Consider the following 25,717-nt stretch of genomic DNA (forward strand, 5'->3'; position numbering starts at 1 on the left):
GGCCTAGAGAACGCTCTCTAGGCCCCGCCCCATCCGCGCCTCCCACGCCGGGCCGCACAATGCCGCCTCCGGCGCTGGATCCGCAGCGCGCATGCGTTCGGGGGCGGGGACCGCGGTCCGGGCGGGGCCTCATGACGCCGGGCGCCAGGCCCCGCCCCCAGCACGTAGGTTCCCCCCCGGGCCCCGCCCTCGGCCCCGCCCCTCGGCGCGCGCGGTGAGGCGGGCAGGAGGCCGCGGCGGCGCGGCGGTCGCCATTTTGCTCGAGCCTGGGAGTCTGCGGGAGCGGAGCGGCAGTTAACCGCCGCCCCCTGCCCTCGGTCCGGTCCGGTGCGGCCCCGCGCCGAGCCCTGCCTCTCGTGGAGCCCCGGTGGGAAGAGCCCGGCCGACATGAGTGATGTCGAGGAGAACAACTTCGAGGGCAGAGTGAGTACAAAGCAGCGCGAGCCGGGCGGGCGCCCGGGCGGAGGAGGCCGAGGCCGAGGCCACGGCCTGCACCGGGGGCGGGGGCGGGGGCGGGGCGGCACCCCGGGGGGGGGGGGGCGGGGGGGGGGGGGGGGGGGGGGAGGCCGCGGCTCGGCGGAGGCCTGGCCCCAGGCCCGGTCCAGGCTGCCTGAGGCCCGCTGCGGCCGGCGGGGCCTGGGAGGGGGGAAGGCCGGGGGGGGGCGGGGGGGGGTCCTTCCGCCCCTGCCTCCCCCTCCCCTCTTCGGGCCCTCGCCGCCGCCCGCTCCCTTTCTCTCCAAACGGCTGCTGCCTCGTGGGGCGCGGGGGGCGGCGGAGGCGAGAGGCTGCGGGCACGGCCGGGCCCCCGAGGTTCGGGGGAGCCCGTCCTTCCCTTGGCAGAGGAGGAAACTGAGGCTCGTAGGCTGCACGGGACCCTCCTGACCTGGAGCTAAGGCGGAGAGGAAGCGGGGGAGGCAAGCGGGCCCCGAGAGCCCGGGGGCTAGAGCTGCGAGGGTCCGAGGAGGACACTGGACGTGCCGAGATGGGGGGGACCCGAGAGAGCCCCTGTGCCGAGCTGGGCCCGGGCGCTGCGACTTAGGGGGAGCCAGTGACAGCCCATCAGAAACCGTGATCCACCTTCGTTTGGGGGAAAAGAGCCCCTTAGGGCAGGACAGCGAGCCCTGAAAGTTTTCAGGATCACTGATAGCATGCTTGCAGTTAGGACGGGTGGTGGTGTGCCCACCGTGAGCTGTAGAGTCCAACTTAGGGAATTCGGAGTTGTACTTGAGCAGCTCCCTTCAGTGTGCAGAAGCCCTCCCCCCTTCTGAATGCAGAGCATAAACAGCCCCTAAGCAACACATTTCATGCTTCAGGTGGCTTGGGTCACATGGAAACAGTGACAACAGTTCAGGTGTTCACTGGAGGGAGGGACGGAGCTAAGAAATTTTTTTTAAATAATAATAACTCATTTATGTAGCGGTTAATGTTTCCTAAACACTTTCCTCACAACGATCCCAACAAAGTAGGTAGTACAAGAAACTGAGTCTTAGAGATTGTAACTTCTCTTGTCTGGTCATACAACTGGTGACAGCAGGAATTCCAAGCCAAGGCTTCCTGGGCTCTTCATTACGCCTGGGTACACTTGTCAACTGTACCGAGCTTTCTGGAGCCATAGAGTCAAATCAGAAGGTCAGTTCAGGGTTTGGTTTGGTTTGGTTTTTTTCTTAGGAAGATTTAAAAGAGCATTTTTATAGTTAAATGATTCAGACCATTTCTGATACATAGGTGAAAAATCACATGATTGCTTATTTTGGTAGTGTATTGACTCCTTTGAGAAACTTTCTGTGAAAGTATTTAAGCAAAAGTTTTCCTGACAAAACAGAACTAGTATTATTTTAAAGGAGCCTGGCATAAGAATAACTTGCCTAAGTTACTGGGACACTCCCACTCCCCATCAGAACAAAAAAAACCCAACCCAAACCCAGAGAATAATGGTTTCTACTTTTTTAACTTTTCATTTAAAAATTTTATTTATACCATGCAACTATCAAATTTGTATAGCTTATCTGTATAGTATTCCTTTCTAGGTGTTCCTGAGTCTTTTTCAGATTTGATTACTCACTGTAGAATAAGATCCCTTTTTTGGGGGGGGGGAGTAGTTAGGTTATATGTTAGCTTCCTTTTGTTTTAAAAGAAGTTGGGAATTTTTTAGTATGCCCAGCCTTCCTTCTTCAGATCATCCCACCTATCTCTCTTCTTCACCTTTGTAATTAAAACAAAAACAACTCTCTTGAAAATGAAAGATCCCTAATAGTTCATCTCAGTATTTTTTATTGAGAAGAGAAAGTGTCCTCTCAATAAGGTAACTCAAGGGTATAATTTCTAGGCTTTTGTGAGAGGAACTGAGATACTATATGTATATTCCTATTTTAGCCTAGCTAAAAATACCAGTAGTCATTGACAAGTTAAATTTAATATGAAAAAAGTTTTTTTTGAGGTTTTTCCATTTTCAATGTTACAGCTGTTTTTAATCACAAGAAATTCTTTTGTCCCTTTAAATAAGTTGTAAACAACTCTAATTTTAATATGACAACGGTAAACTGAAAATTACCTTTCTTCTCAGAATTTGTATACTATCCCTCCACAGGATTGTTGTAAAGATCAAATGAGATTATGTCTAGGTACTTTGCAAAACTCTGGCACTCCTTAAAATGCCATATAAATGTGAGCTATCATTATATTCTTTCAGAGATTTTTAGTGCATTGTTTTTGATAGTTAACCCGATAGGCCCTGGTCTTTTGTTTTATTTTATGGGAGGCAACAGCAAGGATGTTGTGGCTAGAGAGCAGGCCTGAGAGCTAGCAAGACTTGGGTTTAATTGACCTGGGGCAAATCGCTGAACCTCAGTGCTCTAGGATGACTCTCAAGACTTAAGTTACTGAGGAGCCAAACCATTGGTAGAGGGAGTTTTCCCCTAAAGTTCTCTAGGCCAGCAAAATCCACTGGTCTAGTTCCTGTTCCTGTTCTTTAGAGGATAACCTTAAAATAGAAATCTGGTTTCCATAAAAGCAAGGAGGTATCACAGGTGAAGTAGAAGTAAACCAGAAAACTTTGAGGTTTGGCTATTTTCCTATTTATTAGACTGCTTTTCACTAGCACTTCCTGTAAAATCCACATAGTTGTACAACAGAAGGCCCTTTTAGTGGCAGAGATCACAAGTTGGCACGCTATGAGGTTTGTCATACTATGTAATGCAGCGTAATTTGTTGCATCTGATTTAGCTTGAATATTTCAAGAAGATAATGTTTTGTGAAAGGGCAATTGTGGTAGCTTTAGGTGTGACCAATATTTCATATACACTGAAGAAATAAATCTTCCTTTGAGGGTAAGAAATGGAGAAGCATTATATGTTTATGGTAACAAAAAGGATTGTGGAAATCATTGGTGATATTTATTATTGTTACTATTGGGTTAAGTGTATATTTTTCCTACAAAGGTAAGAAAAGGATATTGAGCTTTCCTCCTTTAATTGATAAAATGAGTTTCCTTAACAAAAAAAAAAAAAAAAGGAAAGCAAAATAGAATGTACTGTAGTTTCTCAGAATCAGTATGAAGAACTTTTTAATACTAAATTTGCTGAATATAGTAGCTGGAATTTTCCCTTTATAGGTGAAAAAGTTCTTTTCAGTTTGAAAGACCAGATGAAGCCTTTTAGGAAGGGAAATATGGTTGAGTGAAATTTTTTACAAACTACATTAATTATTTTCTATGTTTATCTTTTGAAATATTCAATTAACAATTGAATAAAATTGACTGAGTGCCTGTTTCTTACTTAAAGGTGCTGTGGTGGATAAAAAAAATAGGAATCTTAAGGAAACAGGGCAGTTTAGAATCGAATACTAAATCAGATGAATAGAGTAAGTACAGAAGGAATTTGGGAAATGAAGAGATCTTAGAATTTAAGAAGTGTGAGGATCCCAACAGATTATTTAATAGACAAGGACTTGACAGTGTATTTTCTGCATTTTCTTCGTTGGAACTACAAAAATCACTTTTCCAAAGTAATCAGGGTTCAAATTTTTGTTATCAGCACTGGACAGCTCCACTCGGTTTCACTGGAGACTTTCCTGAAGGCTCCTCTCTTTTCTATTCTGGTACCTGCCCCAAGCTAAATTCTAGGTGAACTGGAAGGGGGAGAGCTGCTGGACATGAGGATTTCAGATGCAGCAGAGCTTTTTGTCCAGGATGTGAAGCTCATTCTTTAGACTTTTTCAAATCTTCTTTTGAGATGCCTGTTTGCCTCTACTTTGGGAGATTCTTTTTTGTTGTTTGTTTATTTTTGTTTTTTGCTTGGTGGTTTGTTTTTTTCTCTTAGGAAAATGAAAAAGCTCTTAAGTTCTGGGCTGGTTCCTAGATGTATAACAATTTTTCAAGTCCTAATATGTGGTCCAGTCCCCTTATTTTTATGAGAGCTGAGATCCAGAGAGATTGTGAGTTGACTCAGTTTTTAAAAATGCAGCCTAAGCGAACCCAGTAAGTGCAGAAGTTGAAAGCAGAATCCAGGTATTGGCATGAAGTCCAGTGCTCTTACCACCATACCATATTTCATCTTCTGTAAGCTACAGGTAGTTAGGGAAGGCTTTGCTTAGTAGATGGGATTTGACCTGGACCTTCTGTGGATGGTGAGTAGTATTTTGATAGTGGGAAAATCAGGGAGATGAATGTCAGGTGTCAATAAAGGGACCAGATTGAAATGAAGTGGTAGTGCCGACAATGTTGTCTGTGCACGGTGGTGTGAGATCATGGAGAGCTCTAAGTGACAGGCAGGCTGATGTTTGGACCCAATCCAGTAGTAGGCAGTTGAGAGTCTATTTGATCTCTTGAATTGAGGGGAATGAAAAGAATATAGCAAAAGTGAAAGGAATGTAGCAAACATTAGTCTGGTAGTAGTGTGCAGGATGGGTTAAAGATTAAAGGTAGGAGGAGCCTCTTGCAGAAATTTGGGATTGAAGTGATATGAGGAAGAGTGTGACTTAAAAAGGAATTGGCAGTGGGAATAGAGAGACTTTTCTAACAATTCAAGAGCCATAATTGTGACCTTAATAGAAATGAAGAATTCCAGGAGGTAAAATGGCCCGGAGGGAATCAAAAGTACCAGAGCTTGGAGGCTAGGGATGTTCATTTGTTCATTTAAATACAGATTATTAGTTGAAGTTGTGAGAGATTGGCCTTTAAAACAAAAAATGTTCACAGGCCTAAAATATAACATTTGGTTTTAGTTAATAAACTAATTATGCCTTTTTAAGAAACAGTAAAAAGGTTTAATTCAATTTTTGCTTTTCCATCTTTGTACCTATTTATTCTGATGAATATTAGGAAATGGACTGGTTAAAAAAGTTTTGGTTATTTTTTAGAGGGGATTGTAAGCCAAACCTAAATTCTTTGTTCTATTTATTTTTTGTTTTTGTTTTTTTTGTTTTGGCTAGGCAGTGGGGTTAAGTAACTTGCCCAGGGTCACACAGCTAGTGAGTGTTATGTGTCTGAGGTCGGATTTGAACTCAGGTCCTCCTGAATCCAGGGCTGGTGCTCTATCCACTGCGCCTCCTAGCTGCCCCAAAGAGACTTTTTCTATTTTTTTTTTCTTTTTTCTTTTTTAGGCAATTGGGGTTAAGTGACTTGCCCAGGGTCACACAGCTAGTAAGTGTCAAGTGTTTGGTCTGAGGCCAGATTTGAACTCAGGTCCTCCCGACTTCAAGGCCGGTATTCTATCCACTGCTCCAGTGTAGCCGCCCCCTAAATCCTTTGTTTTACCAGAGTTATTTCAGAGACAGATAATCCATGTCCATTTTTTCCTTTTACTAGTTTTTTCTAATAGTTAGAATGACTAAAAAGAAGGAAGAAAGTAAATTGGAAAATTAAGTCAGATATTCTGCTAACAGTTACCTTTAAGGTTTGGTGAGGGATAAGTTGATACTTTATACTTTATTAATCATTTTTATTTCTTACACTATAGTCATTTTCAAGTAGAAATAGTTATAACTCTTAAGATTCCCCAGCCTCTTGGAATATCCCTAGTACTTCAAAGTTCAGCTCTCATACCACCGCTGCCGAAGCCTCTTTTCTGATCCCTCCAGCTGTAAGTTGTAATAAGTACAAAATTATATTGTCCTTATTTTGTATATATACTTAAGGGTATGTTGTGTCTGTGACTTTTTACTTTTGTCTTTGTATCCCCAGAGCTTGGCACAATGCCTGGCTTGTAGGTGCTTAATAAATACTTATTGATTGCGAGTAGACGAGTCATCTCTGAAGATGAGTGAATAGTACTCAAATGCCTCCCACCCCTAAAGCAAACCCAATTCATGATATCCAGATTGCACCTTGGAGGGATTTCAGCAGAGAGGTTTCAGAAGAGTCCATTTCAAGGCATGTGAGAGAAGGTCACAGAGAAGGAAGAAAACATGCAAAGGGAGTGTACGTGAAATGAAATGTTAGAAAAATAGGTGGGCACCAAACTAAAGAAGGACTTAATGCCAGGATCAGGAGATTATTACACAGAATATCAGATACTGTTTCCTCCTGTCCATGGCCAGTCTTTACTCCTTTGTGCAACTCAGCAATCAAATTCGCCAGCTAAGTGAGCAAAAATAGTTAAATTCACCTCTAGTTCTTAAACAGAATTGATGGAGAACGAAGCTGTGTTTCTTGGGGGGAAGAATTGTGGTAGCTAAAGCCAGTAATAGAAGAGTATTTTGTTTTCTTTCCTTCTTTGTTGCTTGAAGTGTTATAGGGTGATGTTCAGTCCTTTCCAGAGCACAGAAAAATACCAGCTACTCATCGTTTAAACTGTTTTACAGTGTTCATTGTAAATTGTTACTGTAATTTTAAATTACTTTTTAAAAAGGCCTATGCTTTTAATTTCATGAAGTGTACAAAAGCTAACCTTGCCTTAATCCTTTCAACTTTGAAAAAAGTTTATTTTTTAGACAATAACCTTTCAAATTGGCATTGGGAAATGCCTTTTCCTTTCCTCAGGTTAAGAAATAATTTGTGAAAAGCTGCATTTGCTGATCTGTAAATTGGCTTGTTTAAGGTTATGTTTAGTTTACTTATAGTCTCAAACTTGTAAATGCCATTATTTATGGCAGTTAGAGCTACCAGGATTTGTATGGGCTTTTGGTAGGGGAAAAGGTATGGGATGTTTTAATGTTCTCTCTACATGCTTCCATTTCCTTGTAAACATACACTGATTGGAAACACATTAAAAGCACAGCTCTTTACCCTCTTATTCTTTGCCTCTTTTTGGTAAGAGAATGTGTTAGATTTTGGAGAGGGCAGTAATAAAACAAAAAAACTTAAATGGAGCAGACTTGAGTCTCAGTTATTGATTGTAGTTTTTCATTATTACTCAGAAATACATTTTTAACTGTTTTTATGCCCAGAACTTTTGCTGAAATGTGATGGAATAAAGGGTAAAGTCCAGGAGCTTGAAAAGATGACCTAGGGTGGATGGGTGCCCTCAGAGAAAAATGCAAAAGAAATTATCTCTGGATGGTGGATGGAAGGGAGCAATTCTTTAAAATGAAATAAAATTAGTGAACTATTTTAGGACAGTTGTGTAGTGCCCTTAGAACTCATTCATCCTTCCATTTTCCCACCCATTCATTCATGCAATTTCCCAAAGCTGGCCTGAGAGTGTGAGAAAACTTTTTGCTGGCAAGTGTGTCCCAGCATCAAGTACATTTGCACTCCATTTCCTCTTTTAAAATGTTAAAAATCCTCAAAATCTAAACAGGTGCCTCTTTAAGCTGAGTGTGTTAAGACTGATTTTCATCTTTTGGATTTCACAGACTTAGCAGACCCCGAAGAGGATAAGAGTGGGAACAAGGAGATGTAACCAGGCAACACCAGAGAAAAGTAGGGAGAGGCAGCACCATGAAGTGGAGTGTAGAGTTCTTCCCTTCCCATTTGATTTGATGATTGGAGTTTGTTTTGTCCGTAGGATGCTTGGTTTCCCTAATGTTTATAGATTAGCATAAAACGCTGAAATTAGAAAAGGAATAGTTATGACCCTGGGCTCTGTAGGAATTGTTTCTGTGACATTACTGTTTAGAATGTTCAGAGTCTAAACAGAGTAAAAATAAGTGGAAGTGAAAACAAATGGAATGGGGAAACTTGAAATGTCCTGGATCTTTTGGGCAAACACATTAAATTCCTGTGACTTCCTAATGTTTGTTCACCTTTTTAAAAATTAAAGCCATTTCTTTCCCACTAACCTTTTGAGAACTACAAAAGATGCAGTAGCTGCTAAGTTTGGAAAGCATACTCAAGATTTACTCCAGGGCTAGAACTTGAGTGTTGCTTAATTTAAGAGTAGTTATATTGGTGTAACTCTGACCCATGTTACAAGTGCCAGTCCCAAAGTTGTTACTTTGAAAAGTGATACTGTTTTTATGACATCGGTCATTATTCTTTGACTGCCGTTTTCACAACTTGCTTCTTTTCAAACTCCAGAGTATAAACCAACATATACAATCTTAATATGTGGGTCATTTCTTAAAAGTACACGCGGGAAGGTTCACCCTAAAGTAACATGTAGCATACAGCTCTAAGCTTAATGAAAGGAAATTCACATTTACAGAATCATAAGTTGAAAAACTATTCTTTTAAAGACAAGTAAAAGCTAGGCATGGTGACTCCTGATTATAATAGCAGATCCTTGGGTGGCTGAGGCTGCCAGCTTTCTTGAGCTCTGGAGTTCCAGGCTGCAGTGGGTCACAGCATTGAGTGATCTCACTAACTATTACCAGTGTGGGGAACTGGAGAGCTAGGGCAGTCTGAGGAGCGGTGACCTGGCCCAGGGCAAAGTTCCCAACATTGGGCAGTAAAGGGGCCCTTGTGCTTCCGCTCTGAGTTAGACTCAGCCCTCACAAAAATTTGGTTTTGTTTTTTAATAAAATAAGTAAAGACGCAGGTGTCAGTTGGAGGATCTTCTGTTAAAATAAAACTGTCAAGCATCTTCTGAATCCTCTCCAAAAAATTGAGAGTGGCAAAGAAGATGCTCTTTGGAAGGGGCTGTCTTCTAGTAGGTTCTGTTAAAACACACACACACACACACACACACACACACACACACACACACACACACACACACACACACACACACACACACACACACACACACACACACACACACACACACACATACACATACACACACACACACACACATACACACACACACACACACACACACACACACACACACACACACACACACACACACACACACACACCCCAACCCCCACCACCCCCTTAATAAAATAAGCAATCAGGGGCAGCTGGGTGGTGCAGTGGATAGAGTACCGGCCCTAAAGTCAGGAGAATGTGAGTTCAAATGTGGCCTCAGACACATGATAATAACTAGCTGTGTGATGCTGGGCAAGTCACTTAATCCCAGTTGCTTTATGGGATCCTAGAAGTGGGGCCAAGAACTTTTAGTTTATAAGCTAAGAGATTTAAAAGAACATTACTTGGGATAGAGAGATATCCTGTCTTATCTTGACTGGGAGAAAGCTCAGCTGTTCTGACTGTTAAGGGCAGTCAAAGACCAGAGAGGGAAATCTCTCAGGTGTCTCTAGTATGGTATTTCTATTTTTTCAGAGCTGTTTGGAGCATCTTATTAGAACATTCCTTTTTTAAAAAATATATAATCAATGAAAATTTGTTGCATTCCTAAGTGTTTTAGTAATTAACTTCTTAATACATATGTGAGCATTAAGTAACATTCTTGTTGATTGGAATTCCAATTAATTTTGCTGCTGAGTCTGCACACTTGATATAAAATTATTTTAAAAGTGATAGCATTCACTTGAGCATCTAATTTGGGGGGCACCTTTTTTCAACAGGACAGCATAGTGTTTAATATTGTTAGATAATGTCCATCAAGTATTTGTTAAAGTAGCTTCTTGAGAATGAAGTTCTTTAAGAGCAAGCAAAAATTGCTGTTCTTGAATGTTTTGAATGCTAGTCTAATTTGGAAGCATGGGGTAGGAAGGCCCTTCTAGTTTTTTTTATTCAATTTTTATTAGTTACTAACATGAATCTTAGTGTCTTAGGAAAAAGATTTCAAATTCAGACTGTTTCATCTAGGCTGAGTTTAGAACTAGCTTTTTATAGAAGGCTTATTGTGGTCCAATTGTTTATGCATATTTAGTGAAAATAGCATGTAAAGCTTCACAGCTTTTCATCATTCAGAACAGCTTAATCCACTATTAACTAAATTAAACCCATTTATTTATATTAAGCAGTAATAAACTTGTGCTGAAGAAAAACGTTTAAATACATTTTATAAAAAGTTCTTCATATTTTATATTGTCTAAGATAAAATGCTTACCGCACCTAGTTATTGCTTAAGTTTTTGTGGTGGCCAGTGACAAAATATTGTTTCATTTGGCACACGAGGTTTTTTTTTTGTTGTTTTTTTTTTTGTTTTTTTGTTTTAATTAATTTTTATGGTAGTGTTTTTCCTGGATTTGTTGCAGCAGCATTTCAGTACCATTGTCCATGGTACTTTATGAAAAGAATTATTACATAGACTTTCTGCTCTCTAGAAGTTTATGGTTTCTGTGTGAGTAAGGGGTGTAGAGACAGCTAGATGATAAAGTTATCATGTGTGCCCCGGGATGGTTGAGGAGCAATCTTGAAAGCTCTGAATTCAAGTAGGGAATGGGAAAAGTGAAGGCAATATAACCAGTCCATGAAAACTCAGAGCCTTTAAGTAGCATTTGGAATAACCTGAGAAAACAGCTTAATGAGTCCCAGCCTCTGGGAAGGCCATTTCTAATCAATAGTAGAGTTTAGGAGGGTAACTTCCTAACTGAACATGATTAGGTAGACACTTAAGTTGATCTACCTGAAATGAACATGGTGGTGGGGAAAGAGCATGCTGGGATGTGAAGTTTAGAAAGATGAAGTAGCTTGAACAAATTGATAAAAGGATTTAAAAAAAAAACAAAACACTGCCAAACTTTAATATCTGCCCAAACTGTCATACATTTTTATGTGAAACTTTATTATCTGATAAAATGCTGTGTAGTCACCATTGCTTTTTCCTAGTGAACTTTTAATATGAAAATTAGGGTTTAAAACATCTTAAAGTGTCATTAAGTTTGATTAAATTATTGGTTTAAACACAGTAATCCTAGTAGGAAAAAAATTTGATAATTTTCCAGTTAGTAAATAACCCTTTTTCAAGATTGTTAAGATGGAAATTATATAAAGATAGGGTACTGACTACAAGTAATGCCCTAAGATGCAAAAGCATATTCATTCAGTCACTAAAATGTTTGTCCTATAAGGGAAGAGAAAAAAATACCTTGCACAAATTGTAAGAATGAAATAATCAGAAATCCTTTAATTTTAAATTCTATGTATCTAACTACAAGTATCACAGAATAATTTAATCAAATTTTCTCTAAGGTTACTGTTGACCCAATGTTAGTGTAAAATTGGTGGTATAGTGTTGGCATGAAGTAAGGTTCATAAAATATATTTTGTTTACATATATATATATATATATTTATAAGATGTATAGCAATGATTCTCAAACTTTTAGTCTCAGGACCCCTTTACTCTCTTAAATATTGAGAACCACCCACCCTCCCATAAAAGAACTTTTGTTTTATGAGGGTTATCTTCAGTTTTGTGTTGGTTAAGTGTTTAAGAACTGGCTTTCCAAAGACATCACACACTTTTAAATTTAATTTTCATTATTAAAAGCCACTTAAGTCTAGACAATGAACAAAAGAGTAAATCAAGGCTTAATTTGCCAGTTTCCAAGATGTAAATGTTCACACTGAGTATTTAACAGCCAGCCAAAAGGAACTGACTCCAACACACCCCTGGATATCTATTAATATTTACCATATTAGAAATTCAAATGTCTTAGGATTGTGATAAAAATAGTTTTGACCTCACGGAACTGAAGCTATCACAGGGACTTTCACAGGTCTCTGGACCACACTTTGAGAACCATGGGCAGATAGCACAAAACAGAAGTACTGCAGAAGATAGTTTAAGGCACACAGTTTTAATACTTGGAACATATCCTTAATGTAGGACAGACTAATAGCATTACAAAGCTAATTTTATGCTGAGGAATCTGATTTATAAAAAAGTATATCAGAAGAGAAAGAGACTTTTATTTGAACAGGCATAGTTAATTTACTAGCCTTTGAGATTTCAGTCTTAAGAGGTATGTTTACAAAATACAGCCATTCCATTTTGAGGGGGTAGAAATTGGGGAGATCCATTCACATAGGGAATTCTGGTGTGGAAACTCCCACTACTGATTGTCAACTTGCCTGTAAATTATAGTCATAGAATATTGCCTGTTGTTACCTGTTCTTGGTCATGACTTGAATTCCTCAGCTCTTCCCAACTCATAGACCAGCCTTCTGTCCATCACACCATGCTGTGGCTCCATAGTCAGTCTTAGTTTCTGAAATGCTTACTGTGTTGCCACTTTGGTGAATGAAATTGTACCCATGCTTACTTAATGGTTATGGGAATTAGAATAGGGGGTGTGAAACAAGGTGGAACATTTATTATAAGTAATTAAATGAGAAACAAAGATAGAAAACCTAAATTTGGGTTTTTATTTTCTTCATCCAGAGTATGATAACTACCTTTAGGCAATCGTAATAGATGCTGGTGAATTTATTACTTTCAAATCAGGACCTTGGGGTTCTGATTACTACATTGTCCTAAACTTATTATGGACTTTCAGTTGATTTTCTTTCAGGTTTTCAAGTTAAATTAGAAGAAAAGCTTCAAAGAAAAATATAGACATAGAAAGACAGCTTCATAAAAGGAAGGCATACTTGAGCCACATAATAGAGACATACTACTGACGATCCCATTCCTTACATGAAATCATGCCTCAAGTGCCTATAGAATTCTTGTTAAATTGGAGTGATTAGCACCCATCTTCAAACCTTAACATAGACTAGAGAAACCAAATTGCCATTTAATGATAAAATTCTTCCTTTCCCATCTCGTGTTATTAATTGAGAAGTACATTGTAATAGGTGTTCTGAATAAGGAGGAGGCTAAAACTATTAAAGTTAACTTTAATTTTTTTCTTTTATAAGAACTTCCATTTCAGAGGTAGGTATGTGGGCCAGAGAATAATTAAACCAAGAGGACCCAGATACCCTTAATTTTAGATATGTTCTGAATAACATTAAAAAAAATGAGACCTAAACAGAAGACTGATATGCCTTAAAAAAAGATTTTGCATTTCACAAAAGGATATACCATAGGATTATTTTAAATAAATTTCCTGGAGCAGTTTAAATCTCTTACTTTTGCAAAGTTTAGATTTATGCACATCTGCTTTTGAAATATGACCTCTCTGAATCAGAACTAGTAAAGAGAGAGTATCATAAAGATGTCTGCTTATCTACACACACATTTATCACTGGCAATTTTCAAAATGGAGTTTTCAGCAAAAAATTAGAAATTCCTTGCCTTTTCCCTTGTTTTCTCAGTTTGCTTGTTTGCTGCAACAAAAATGGTTTTATGTTAGTATAGACTGAATGTTTTTGATATGTAAGTGTATTGATTTAATAAAATTAGGAGAAATTGAAGGGTAAGGCAGTAATTAGTTTTGGATCGTTTTTGAATCTTTGCATATATCCTATAAAGTGTGAGATCAAATAGGTATGTACAAATGGTGATGGTAATATTACTATTGTTACAATGTATAGGTTTGGATAGGTGGGTACATATTCTGTTGAGGATGTTTTGCTTTAAACTTTAGTCTTTAAACGGATTAGTGTTTTTCAGAATAGTGATAATTGGAGACTTTTAAGGTTAGCCAGTAATTTTGTTAGAGTTTGGACCTCTCTGGATCTTTGCAGGTATCTTGTAAAGTGTGGCTTTAGATAGGTCCGGTGCAAGTAGTGGTACTAGCAGGACAACTTATCTCTTGTCATGTGTGGATCTGGAGGGGCGAATGCAAATAATTTTGACCAGGATGTTTGTTTTAAAAGCTGTTTGATCTTAAACTGGGCATAGTGAAAGCCTGCTTACAGGTTATTAAGTCTCCTGAGATATTGAAGTAGTAGAAACCTGTCAGGGACACACCAAAAATCTATTCGATAGGTATTAGTCCCATATTCTAATTAGCCTGTAGTATTGACTTATATACACCTTTTAAGGTTCAGGGAAATTCCAGATAAAGATTAGGGATGAAATCTGAAAGGGGAGGAGGGTGACGAGTATGGTAAAAGCGTTTGGAATTCTCCAGTAAATTCTGATGTTAAAATTTAGATTCTTAAACAATTTTAAAGACTTAAAAATTGTTTTTATAAAGTAGTTATTTGCACTTTACCTGCTGGCTTTTCCATTTGGTAGATAACATTCTGAACTCCAGCAGAGTTTTATAATCCCCACGTGCTTAAATATACTAAATGTTCTTTTTCCATTAAGGTTAATGTTCGTGAAGAAATTGAAGAGTTTTTTCCAAGAATGTGGAAGATAAATCAAGATAAAAGAAGGCTAATGAAAAGTATTAAAGATCAGAAAATTAAAATTGAATGGGGGAAAAAATTGAACAGAAGATTGGTCAGATAGAAGCACTTGAATTTTTTTTAAGGCTATTATGAATTGTTTGAATTGGGGAAGAATACACGAAGTATGAAAAAGGAAAAACTCAATGAAGAATGAAGAAAAGTAGAAAGCACGAGTGAAGTAGAATTAAAAGAATCTGGAAGAATGAATGGGTCCTAGGTTAAGTAAATGTATGGTTTATGTTCCAGTGTCTGTATGATCAAGTTGTAGATGAATTTGCATGATTGCTTAGTTAATAGCGGAGTTGGTGATCTGGTTCAAGTAGGGAATTATTTGAGGACAGTCTGCAGTATTAACAATGGGCTATTAATGAGCTGAAATTCTTTCTGGAGGGTGTTGCCTAACCATTTGTCTTTCAGGAGCAATCAATCAATATAATATAATATAATGTAATGACGGTACTTAAATGTTAGGTGGTAGGCATCTCCGTGACCACTGCCATTTGTAATACTGTCTTCTTTGTTAGGAGTCTCGCTCTCAGTCAAAATCTCCAGCGGGAAGTCCTGCTCGTGTAAAATCCGAGAGCAGGTCAGCATCTCGTAGTCCATCAAGGGCTTCTAAACATTCCGAATCCCACTCGAGATCAAGATCAAAGTCCAGGTGAGTGTATTTGAGTTGTACTCAAGGTGTTTTGCTTGATTTTTGTTATTTTTACTTTTTTGTACTTCAAGGGCGAGAATGGTTTTTGACTAATTCTAATTCAGTTGCATGAAGATGCCTAAAACTGTTTGTTTATCTTATCAAATTGAGCATTTTTAAACTGTGTATACTTGGCATATAATTAACAGCCTTGATAATGCCCTTGCCTAATTAATACGAGATTGTAGTTTAAAGGACGTTTATTTATCTGTAATTTATCTCTTTATAAAATAGTGCCAGAGTGATTCCCTGGAATTAATCAACTTTAATATGCTTGACCTGCACTCCTTAAATATTTTGTGCAGTTTCAGATTTCTCCTTCATTTACCAAGTATCTGGGAAGCTTCTGCTGTTTACAAAGAGAATTGTCCTGGATGTGATAGCACTTGTCTGTAGTCCCAGCTTTTGGGGAAGCTAACGCCGGCAGATCTCTTTGAGCTCAGGAGTTTGGAATTTTGGGCTAAGCTAATTACCGAGTATTGTATCAGGGGGAAGCTGGGGGGAGATGTCGCCAGGTTGCCTGAGGGGTAAACTAGCCAGTGTTAGAAATGGAACAGGTCAAAGCTCTGAGGAAGAGACAGTCTTTTTGTTTTTCTTTTTTTCTTAAAAAAAACAAGTAAATAATTGAAACACCAAAGAGTACTGTGTTATGTAAAAGCATACTAATTTGAATGTGTTCAGTTTTTGAAAATGAGAATTTTTTTTTCTACTTTTGCAATTTCTTGTTTTATAAGCAAACTAAAGTTGCATCCTCCACTGAACACTGACATAGGATTAAAGATATTTGGACATAAGATCTAAGAAGAAAAGTTTGCTGGAGGGGACATATGCTGGGCATCTTGACTTAGCTGCCACGGTGGCTGAGGCTGGTTGCTGGAGCTCTGCAGTTCTAAGTTGTAGTGGTCTAAGGTGATTGGGGGCCCTCCCTAAGTCTAATGTCCCATATGTGAGTCCTCAGTTCTGAGGGGCTGCCAGGTTTTCTAAGGGAAGGGGAAAACTTCCTCAGGTTGGACATGGAACAAGTCAAAATTCCTGCCCATTAGGGGTGGGATTGACTCATAAGAAGCTCCTGGGCTCCCTGCTGGAAAGAGATGCGGAGACCCTGTCTTTCTTTAATAAATCCCAGAGCTTTGCTGTAACCTCTGCAACGGAAGAATGATACGGTAAGAGAAGTGGTGTTTGAGGAAGATCGTGAGACCAGATATACGGTTAGCATTGTGAGGGACCCCAGAAGCCGTGGAATCCAGCTCCCTCGTTTTACTGGCAAGTCTTAGGGGGTGTGTGCTTTGTCCATTGTGGGGCAGGTAGTGAACTAAGTCCTCTGACTCTATGGGTAGCATCAGAGAGAGAATTGTTCTCCAATAACCCTAAGGTAAATGGAGAAACTGAGAGGATTTAAGTAAGTTGTAGGATGTTTTCAGTGATAACCTGTGCACCAGATGTTATAATATAGGAGAGGAATTATTCTGAGGGATATGATGAGAAAAGGTGATGAGATTATTCATTCAGTGAGGCTGGTGACAGTAACAGACAAACAGCTGCCTGTGTGCTGCACGGGTAACCTGTGAAATGTAAAAAAGACCTGGACAAAAGCCCCAGGGCCGTGGATTGTGACCTGTCTGAAAGACTATTGGAAAATGTGGATATAAACTGTGAAGGTAATACGTAAGTGTGAACTGTGATGGGCGCTGATGGAGAAAATATTGACACTAATAAAATGACATCCATTAAAGTCGATTGATAGCAATGTTTTATATATTGAACATGGAGAAAAGGAATTCAGGAAAACTTTGGATTTGAAGTTCATTCACTTTTAGAAGTTGCTTGTTTTAAATAACGTGATGCAGTTTTTGATTAATATAATGCATAATGGGGACCTGAAATTGCAGAAATTTTTAGCTGGGAATCTGAAAAGGGCACAAGTGGTAGTATGAATAAGAGATATGATTATGAAGAAAAGCTTTTAAAGTTAGGGAGAAATTAATTAGAACACTTCTGTGTTTTGGAAACGTATTCTGATAGGCTTTCTTTTTTTAACATTCTCGCTTAAGCAAGCCTTTGTCCCCTCATCCTCTCTCTTCCGTTTCTCAGGCTAAGTGAATGATACAATTTTTGGACAGCTCCATCTGTTGTTTTATAAGCAAACTAATGTTACAGCCATCTAGAGAATGAACCCACTTAGGGTTCATTCAAGAAATTAATTTAAAATGTCTACTTAAGGAGCAAAGTAGAAAGATAATAAATTTTTCATAAAAATATATTCTAAAACTCTTTTGAATTAACCACTTAAAACTGCCTGCCTCTATCAGTACGGGTAACAGTGATTCTGTTCTTTTACCTTAAAGATCTGATAGAACACAAACTAGAGTTCTTTAAAAATCAGGTAGTAGATGTTTAGATAAGAAATCTTTAATTTTGCAGTAAAGAATATTTCCAATAGAGAAGTCCATGATAGAATACTTCTAGAGTAAGAAATTATTCATGATAAAGGGCAAAGGGGTGTGTGTGGGGGGGGGAGGGGGGGAGATGGAGATAGTTGTGTCACATTATTGTAGCCCACTCTTAGCCATCAATAGGTGTTTGATGTGTATTTTTCCCCCTTGTTTCTTTTCCTTGTATCCTTGAGTAAGGATGGAAAGCGGACAGAGAGACTGTAGCTAGGGTTGGAGGAGAGTTTTTCCATAATATTCCTGTTACCCTAACTAAGAGGATAATTTTCAGTAGTGCCCAGGGACTCCTAAACAAGGGAAAGAATTTGTGCTGTTCCTTGACTTCTTGGGGTGATTGTTCCCTCGTGTTCTCCCTTCCCCCTCAAAGACATCCAGAGAAATTTGCCAGGGACTAGAATCTGAAGTTATTGCACGTAGTTGTCATGAAATTGTGGGATTCAGAGTTGGAAGGGATCTTAGAGATAATTTAGTTGAGTCCACTCCTCATCATGTCATTCTCAGGGCCATGTTGGGTAGTGTGGTTTAGGGGAAAGAACACTGGACTAGGAATGGGACTTGTCCCTCACTGTGTGAATGAGCTTTCTAGACTTCAGGTCTTCCATAGCTGTATGTTTTAATTAAGCAGTCTGACCTTAAATACCATATTGGTGTTACCTGAAATGAATCTTCAGTATCATGTAGGGTCTAACCCCCTAATCTTCTACTCCTGTAGCAATTAGTCTTTAACACATAATCCATCAGTTGCGTACTGTCGTCTCGTGTTTAATGTAGTTTTGTTCATCCGTCTCGGTTATGTACATGTTTTGAATGTGGGAACCATGTAATTATCTACTTCTAAATTCTCCTTAGGATGTAGTGCAGTGTAATAGAGGTCTTACATGTAAAGGCTCACTGTCCTCCGAATCACAGACTTTTCTAGCTTGAAGGGACTCTTTTTCTGGTCCAGCACTCTCAGCGGACCGTAGAATTGCAGTGACTTGTCTGATGTCTTAATAACCAGCTGTAGAGCCAGGTTGAAGGAAGGATTTTAAATTTGACAGGAAGGCAATTCTAGCTGTGCTGAAGGGCAAGGGTCAGCTTCTATCATTCTCCTCTAGAAACCTTCCATCCTATCTTTGCTCCTTTAGCTAATTTATCCTATATCTCCTGACTTGTGTCTGATATCTTTCCATTATACCGTGCTGCTGATAATTCAAGTTTTAGCCACAGTATCCTGAAAGGCCACAAGATGGAGATAGAACATAGGGAAAGTTTCTGGGTGCTTGATGCTCATTGTCCAACCCCAGTCCCTCCCCCGTCCCCTTGTCTTGTGCAACTGGGACTGCTCCAGCACAGACTTGTCTCTGTACGTTTGTCTGTCCTCAGCCTATCCTTTCTGCTTCTCTTTGCATTTTTCTCCTTTCCCAAAATGTCAATGAATAGAACATTTTAATTTTGTTTTTAAAAAACATTTTATGTACATCTTTTTTCATTTCACCTTCATTTCCGAATATATCCTTTCCCCAGCTCCTACCCAGTGAGCTATCCCCTGTAACCAAAAATAAGTAAATAAAAAATAGAAGAAAAAGAAAAAATTTCAGCAAAACTAAGCAGCATGTCAGCTGAGGACATGGAGTATTGCATATTCACGATCCCCATCCTTTCATCGAAGAGAGAGAGAGCTGCAGTGTCTCTTCAGGAACAAGCTTGGTCATTGGTACAGCCTCTAATTTATTACTTGTTGTTGTTCTTTCCACAACATTGCTTGTAATCTTTGTGCTTGTCGTGTGGGTGGTCTTGCATATTTTACTTTGAACTAGTTCGTTTAAGTCATCCCATGATGTTTCTTTGAACTTTCGTATTCCTAATTTCTGACGATCACAGTTGCCTTTCACTACACTTGTATCAATTGGTAGTCGTCTCCCTTGTTTCCAGTGTGTTGCTACTACAAAAAGTGCTGCTGTTGGGGACCTTCTTGTCCTTATTTCCTATTGGTGAAGATCTTCACATTTATTAAGTGCTTTCTTTGTCCCTGGGACTGGGGACACAGAAACAAAACAGTCCCTATTTTGGGGGGAAAAACAAACCCAGAACCTCAAGGTTCTTTTCTAAAGGGGACAACAGGAGATACGTAGTATTTACAAAGCGATTTTTGGTGGGAGAAAGTCTGGCAATTGGGGCTCTCAGAAAAAACCTCTGGCCAGAGGTGGTACTTGACCTTGAATCTTTAAAGTAGTTGGAGATAAAGAGAGAATCTCAAGGCATAGACATGGGTGAAGAGCAACCTCAGGAAGGGCCCAGAGGCAGGTGAAATGTACAGGGAACACTAGGGAGACCCTTTTGTCTGAAACAGAGGGCTTGGGGAGAGGGAGATACAAAATTTCTTTCAAAAAAAAAAAAAAGAGAGGTTGGTGTCAAATTTCGAAAGACTTTGAGTGTCCAAGGACCTGCTTCATCTTCTAAATAAGAGGAACCACTCTGTTCTCAAGTTTCTTGAGCAGAGAAATGGTGTTTTTAGAAATATTGGTCTGGTTGTTATGGGGAGGATAGCCTCAGGAGATTTGGTACCTTACCTTACAAAGCATCTAGTCAACCCCCACTGGTTTTACAGATAAGGAAAGTGAGGTCCAGAGGGGTTAAGCATAAGCCACACGGGTAATCAGGGAGCAGAAGCCGTAGCCCATGGGCCTGGGCTTTCTCCTTCTAGATAACCTGGTTGCACCCTGTAGAAGAAAGGAAGACAAATCACAAGGGCAAAGAAAAGCAATAAGAAGGAAAGTGTTAAAATTATTTAAGCCTTAGGCAGTTAATGTGGTCCACGCTGCTGCTCTGGAGGAATATGGAATGTGATCCCTGTCCTCAGGACATTTATACTGCAGTTTAGAGAAGAATCAAACGTGTGAAGCCATTATTGTACAGAAAGGCCATATGTCTTGGACCTAGACTGGGGGCACAGACTGAGTGGGGGAATGTTCCAAGGAGCTAATCAGAGGAGCCAGCATCTTCACAGGCAAGGCATTTTGAACAAAATGGAATTCAAGGCGGACTTCAAAGAATAGTTAGTATTTAGATAGATGAAAATGAGAGGATTACTGGGAAACCAAAGGTATAGCGTGTTTGTGAATCCAAACTGTGGATTCCTACAGGAGAGTAGTGGGAAGTAAGTTTCTCTTCTTTCATTTTTGGTTCAGTCACCTTCCCCTTAAGATCTCTTATCCCTAAATATAGACTTCAAATTTAGGCTGAAAGCAAAAGCTTTATACACTTCTTCCCCCACGTCTAATTCATTTTGGAAAATGACCCTCCAAAAAAGGAACTTCAAAGGTGCATGATTCTAATGTACATCATTTAAATCAACTTTGAAATAAGGTGAATGTCAGTCTGCAAAAAATGATGTACCTCAGACCTCACTTGCCAGTGTGATGATAATGATATATTAGAATAGAGTTGGCACCAATAGAAGGTGGAGTTCTGTTGCCATGGGTGAATTTTCCATTTTTCTTAAGATTCTTTATTGTTGCCTAATTTCTCTCAAGCTCTCGCTCAGGGATTACTATCAGCGCATGGTGCTTCTTGAATAAAAGAGACAAAAAATGTGCAAAGAGCATGTCATTTCTGTCATGAGACAGCAATTTCAAAAGAATGTACTTAAAGGATATTCCCTTTTTTCTTTAAAATATGTAAATAAATTACAATAATTGGTTTATTGTTTCCCATCAGCACTAAAAATCATCAGTGAGGCTGGAAGTGATGATGCTTCTAAGTATCTTTTGATCAGTATCACAAAGTTACTTATCTCCATAAGTGATTAAAAATACAATTCTAAGCTAACTTCTAGTTCAAAATAAATGCAGAGACTTGGTTTTTATTTTGTACCTTGCATTTAAGGAATCTTCAGGGGTTGTGTTGAGGCAGGTACTTTATGTTCCTTCTTACTAAACTTATTTCTTTTAAAGGTCAAGGTCAAGGAGACATTCTCATAGACGCTACACTCGATCCAGATCCCATTCTCATTCTCATAGGAGACGATCACGAAGTAGGTCGTACACGCCAGAGTATCGTCGTCGAAGGAGCCGAAGTCATTCTCCCATGTCTAACCGAAGAAGACATACAGGCAGCAGAGTATGTGACCTTAAAATAACTTAATTCAGATGAACGCCCTACTTTTGATGTTCACATTTTATGGTTGGAGGGGTGGGTGGGTGCAAGAGCATTGTTTTTTTTCCTGTAGGACAGTTGGGATTTTAGGAATTAGAGCTGGAAGGGACCTTAGAGATGCGCTTGTTAAGTTTCTCCTCTGCTAGAGATACAGAAACTGAGGCCAGAGGTGGAGAGAAACAAAAACCGAGGTTGAGTATTATTAACTCAGAGGTAGGTGGTTGTCCTGTCAGGAGACCATTGCTACACGTTTTGATCCATCCCTGAGCAGTACTACGTTTATTTTGGAGAGTGCACTAAGCCAGGAATTGGGATTTCTGGGGCTTTTCCCCGAGTTTTCCCATTAACTTAGTTGGTGATTTTCCTGTCCAGTGGCTTACTGTAAAACTGGAGATCTCAAGTAGGTAATTGAAAGTACCTTTCTGCCTTAACATTGTAATTCAAATAAACTCAAAAGATTTCTTAGAATTTGCTAAAGATTTCTACCTCACCACTAGAGGGCCTCTAAGCTGTGAGCTTTCTCTTTTCATTCTGGTTAGGCTGTGGGTGTAGGAGCTTGCAACCCCCACCCCCATCTAGGAGACAGCCAAATTAGTCCTACTAGGATAGGAAAACAGTTTGTCATTCTTACTGACATGGTTATAATATGTCATTCACCAAATGTTTTGGAGTTAGCCTTGTACAGGATATTGTGGAAGGTATTGAATAGGCTACAAAGGAAAATGAGACTTTCCTACCTGAAGAAATGGTGACACGAATACAATGTGACGCCCATAGCACTTAACTGCTCCGAGAAAATCTGGGGGGATGTTGTCATCCTCCTTTTCTTCTCTTTTTCCTCCATGCTCCTATGCATTTATTACCCCTCCCTCCAATTTTAGTATAGTGAGTTCTACTAGATACCCATCTTTGACTTAAAATATAAATATGTTGATTGTTCTCCCTAGCTAATGTCTTAAGACAAATTGAATCTGTGAAATGGATAAATACTGATATTACACTAGGAATTCCCTTAAATATAGGCATCTCAATAGGTGCCAGGGTTTTCTTCCTCCCATTCAATTTACATTTTCAGAAATAGGGTTTTGAGGTTCGTATGAGTGAATGTGTATGACACTATTGTAAATTGTGAAGAATGGTGCATTCTAGGCAAATTGGTTTAAATATAATTAATTTGAAGAGTACTTTGTGACATTTTGAACACCCTCTTTTTATTTTTTCAGGCTAATCCAGACCCCAATACATGTCTGGGAGTGTTTGGTCTGAGTTTGTATACAACAGAGAGAGATCTTCGGGAAGTATTTTCCCGTTATGGACCCTTGAGTGGTGTCAATGTGGTTTATGATCAACGAACTGGGCGATCCCGAGGATTTGCCTTTGTTTATTTTGAACGAATAGATGATTCAAAAGAGGTAGGTTCTCTGTTTTTATGCTTAACATCTGTAGTACCTGGGATTGCTGGAGGATCTTGACTGCAAAGCTTGAGAGTTGTGACGAATGGGTAGACTGGGAGTGGTGATTACATGTGCATATATTGCAACATATTGAAGTAATTACAAACTCAAATAATAACATAATCTGATAGTTATCTACAACAAGTTATATTACTAAAAGCAGTCCAATAGTACACTTAGATAATATCGAAGAAATAACAGTAGCATACATAACTGTAATGTTCTTGCTTCTGTTTTGTGCTGGAGACTGGTATTATCAGTCATGAAAAGTAAAATACATATGTAGACAAATATATATAAGCCACTAAAATTGTTTTGTAGTTTAACTGCTATAATCGTATTCAGATTGATTTAAGGAAAAATGCTGTATTGACATAAGTAGGTCCCCTCTCTGACCTCTGAAGAGAGTACAATAGCCCAGAAATGATCTCCTTTGAATGAAATTCCCCAAATGGATTATTCGATGATATGATTGTTGAGTAATTTGTAAGAATGATAATTTGACTTAAAAGGAATGGTACATTTGACACCTTTCCCATATAGAATGAGAATATGAGAATTTATAATTAAATTGAAAAATTATGCTAGCCTTTTGAAAACAGACCATACAAATACACATTGTCATATGCTGATTGTTTGGGACCCTTTTTTTTTTTTTAAGCTAAAATTCACTTTGTTGTAAGCCAGTCCTATTTGATTCCCATTGTTGTATACATTTTTGTTTTTAAATATTAATACCATGCTTTTTTAAAAAGTAAAAAATTCCTTCTGAATGCAGAAAACATTGATTTTTTTGGGGGGGGGGGTGAGGCAGTTAAGTGACTTGACGGCAGTCACGCAGCTAGTGAGTGTTATGTGTCTGAGGATGCATTTTGAACTCAGGTCCTCCTGATTCTAGAACATTGAATTTTTAAAAGCTGTTCTTTCATAGTAAGTCATGGAAAGATCAACAAGAGTTGAAAAACACATATAAAATGCCTGTAAGTCTGCCTCATAGCTACATAGGCATTGGGTATAATGTTTGTGCGTATTTGAAGGACTGACAGATGGTTGGTTCATTTTCTGGTTTCACCTCTGCCTTCCCGTTTCCTAGCAGAGGTGTTGGGAGTGGTGGCACCGTAAGAACTCAGCAGAACCCGACAGGAACAGCCCTGGAGCAAATATGAGTGTCATTGTGCTGTCCCTTTTTCTTCTGAGCTGGCTCATATTTAATTCCAGAAGCAGGGCTTTTAGAGAGAGTCTTTTCTGGAGTTCTGTGTTCTATTCAGTAGAATTGCAACCTGCAGGAAACCTGGTCTTGTGCAGTGAGCTCTGTGAGTTACAATAATGAGACTGGTAGGGAAATGGGAAAAGGTGTAGCTTGACTGCTGTTTTAATTATCTGCTTAATCACTACCTCAATTAATGAAAATCATTTGAGTTTGTTTTTGCAGTAGTATTTAACAGAATCTTCAGATGTAAATTCTTTTCTGAGGATTTTTTTAACAAACCCTCATTTCTTGTCTTCATTTTAATTTTACATTCTATATATATGGATCTCTTTACTTCCAGCTATTACTTTGGCTTAGTATCAGTTCTAGTTTGGGTTATTATCAGTGAGTATAGCATATATTGTTTATATGGTGCTTCCAAGGAAATCATGACACTGTTTTTCTCTCTAGGGGCACAACTAGCCTCACATTAAGTAATTTAAAAGAAAAAAATCATTAAGCAAAGACAATGTTATAGGGGACAGTACCATAAGAACACTAATGAGCAGTTAGTTGGTTTTAATACTGTAATGACTTTTTATGTGTTTTGGGGTTTAAATGTATTAATCATATTGTTGTTAGGCCAGTACTTTTAAAAAATGTGCAAGTGTTTTATAGGTACAGTGCCATTTTAATGAAGTGAGTATTAATAGAACTGCTGCGGTGAGGCTGGGTTAACAAGGAACCCTTGCCTGCTGTCGCTAGTTCATAGGAGGGACACTTTGTATTTGTGGCATATTCTCGTGTGTATTTCTTTCTTTTCCCAAATTGTCATCGAAGTGCTGAGCCCTGAAGGTAAGGAAGGGTGTTAGCAGACCCGCTTGAACCGTCTGGTGACACGGAAGGTACCGTGAATGTCCTGCCTAGCGGCCAAGTGAGCTGCACTCCGAAGACTTGGGTGTTCGTTTTGGCTGCTCGCTGGTGCCTTTTTTCCCCTTGGACTTTCTTTTGGTTGGTTCCTGGTTCTGGATAGTTGAGGTTTCCATTTATAAGCTGCAGCGCAAGAACAAACAGGGCTTGAACTTAGTACTTGCTTTTCTCCCTCTTGCTCCCGCCGCCTTTTTAAAAACGAATTTTCATTTAAATTGTGTTGGTGCTTCACTGAGTCCAACTGACCAGATTTTTTATTTGGATTGCTAGTCAGGAAAACTGGGGCTAGTTTGATAGGATTGTGTGATTATTTCTTAAATACCATTTGAAGTAGGGGATT

General features: G+C 39.2%; 1 protein-coding gene across 4 annotated transcripts in view; it reads left to right on the forward strand.

The window, feature by feature from the left end:
* Nucleotides 1-270: 270 nt before the first annotated feature.
* Nucleotides 271-25,717, forward strand: part of LOC114050430 (transformer-2 protein homolog alpha) — a 30,791-nt gene continuing 5,344 nt past the window's right edge. For all 4 annotated transcript variants that reach the window (XM_027872096.1, XM_027872097.1, XM_027872098.1 and 1 more), the window contains exons 1-4: nucleotides 271-423; nucleotides 15,045-15,178; nucleotides 21,603-21,768; nucleotides 23,028-23,216. In XM_027872096.1, the coding sequence (XP_027727897.1) occupies nucleotides 388-423; nucleotides 15,045-15,178; nucleotides 21,603-21,768; nucleotides 23,028-23,216 (525 nt within the window). In that variant the 5' untranslated portion in view covers nucleotides 271-387. The remainder of the gene's footprint in view (nucleotides 424-15,044; nucleotides 15,179-21,602; nucleotides 21,769-23,027; nucleotides 23,217-25,717) is intronic.

The sequence above is a fragment of the Vombatus ursinus genome, unplaced genomic scaffold (genome assembly GCF_900497805.2).
Source record: "Vombatus ursinus unplaced genomic scaffold, bare-nosed wombat genome assembly UNPS02014799.1, whole genome shotgun sequence".
NCBI lineage: Eukaryota > Metazoa > Chordata > Mammalia > Diprotodontia > Vombatidae > Vombatus > Vombatus ursinus.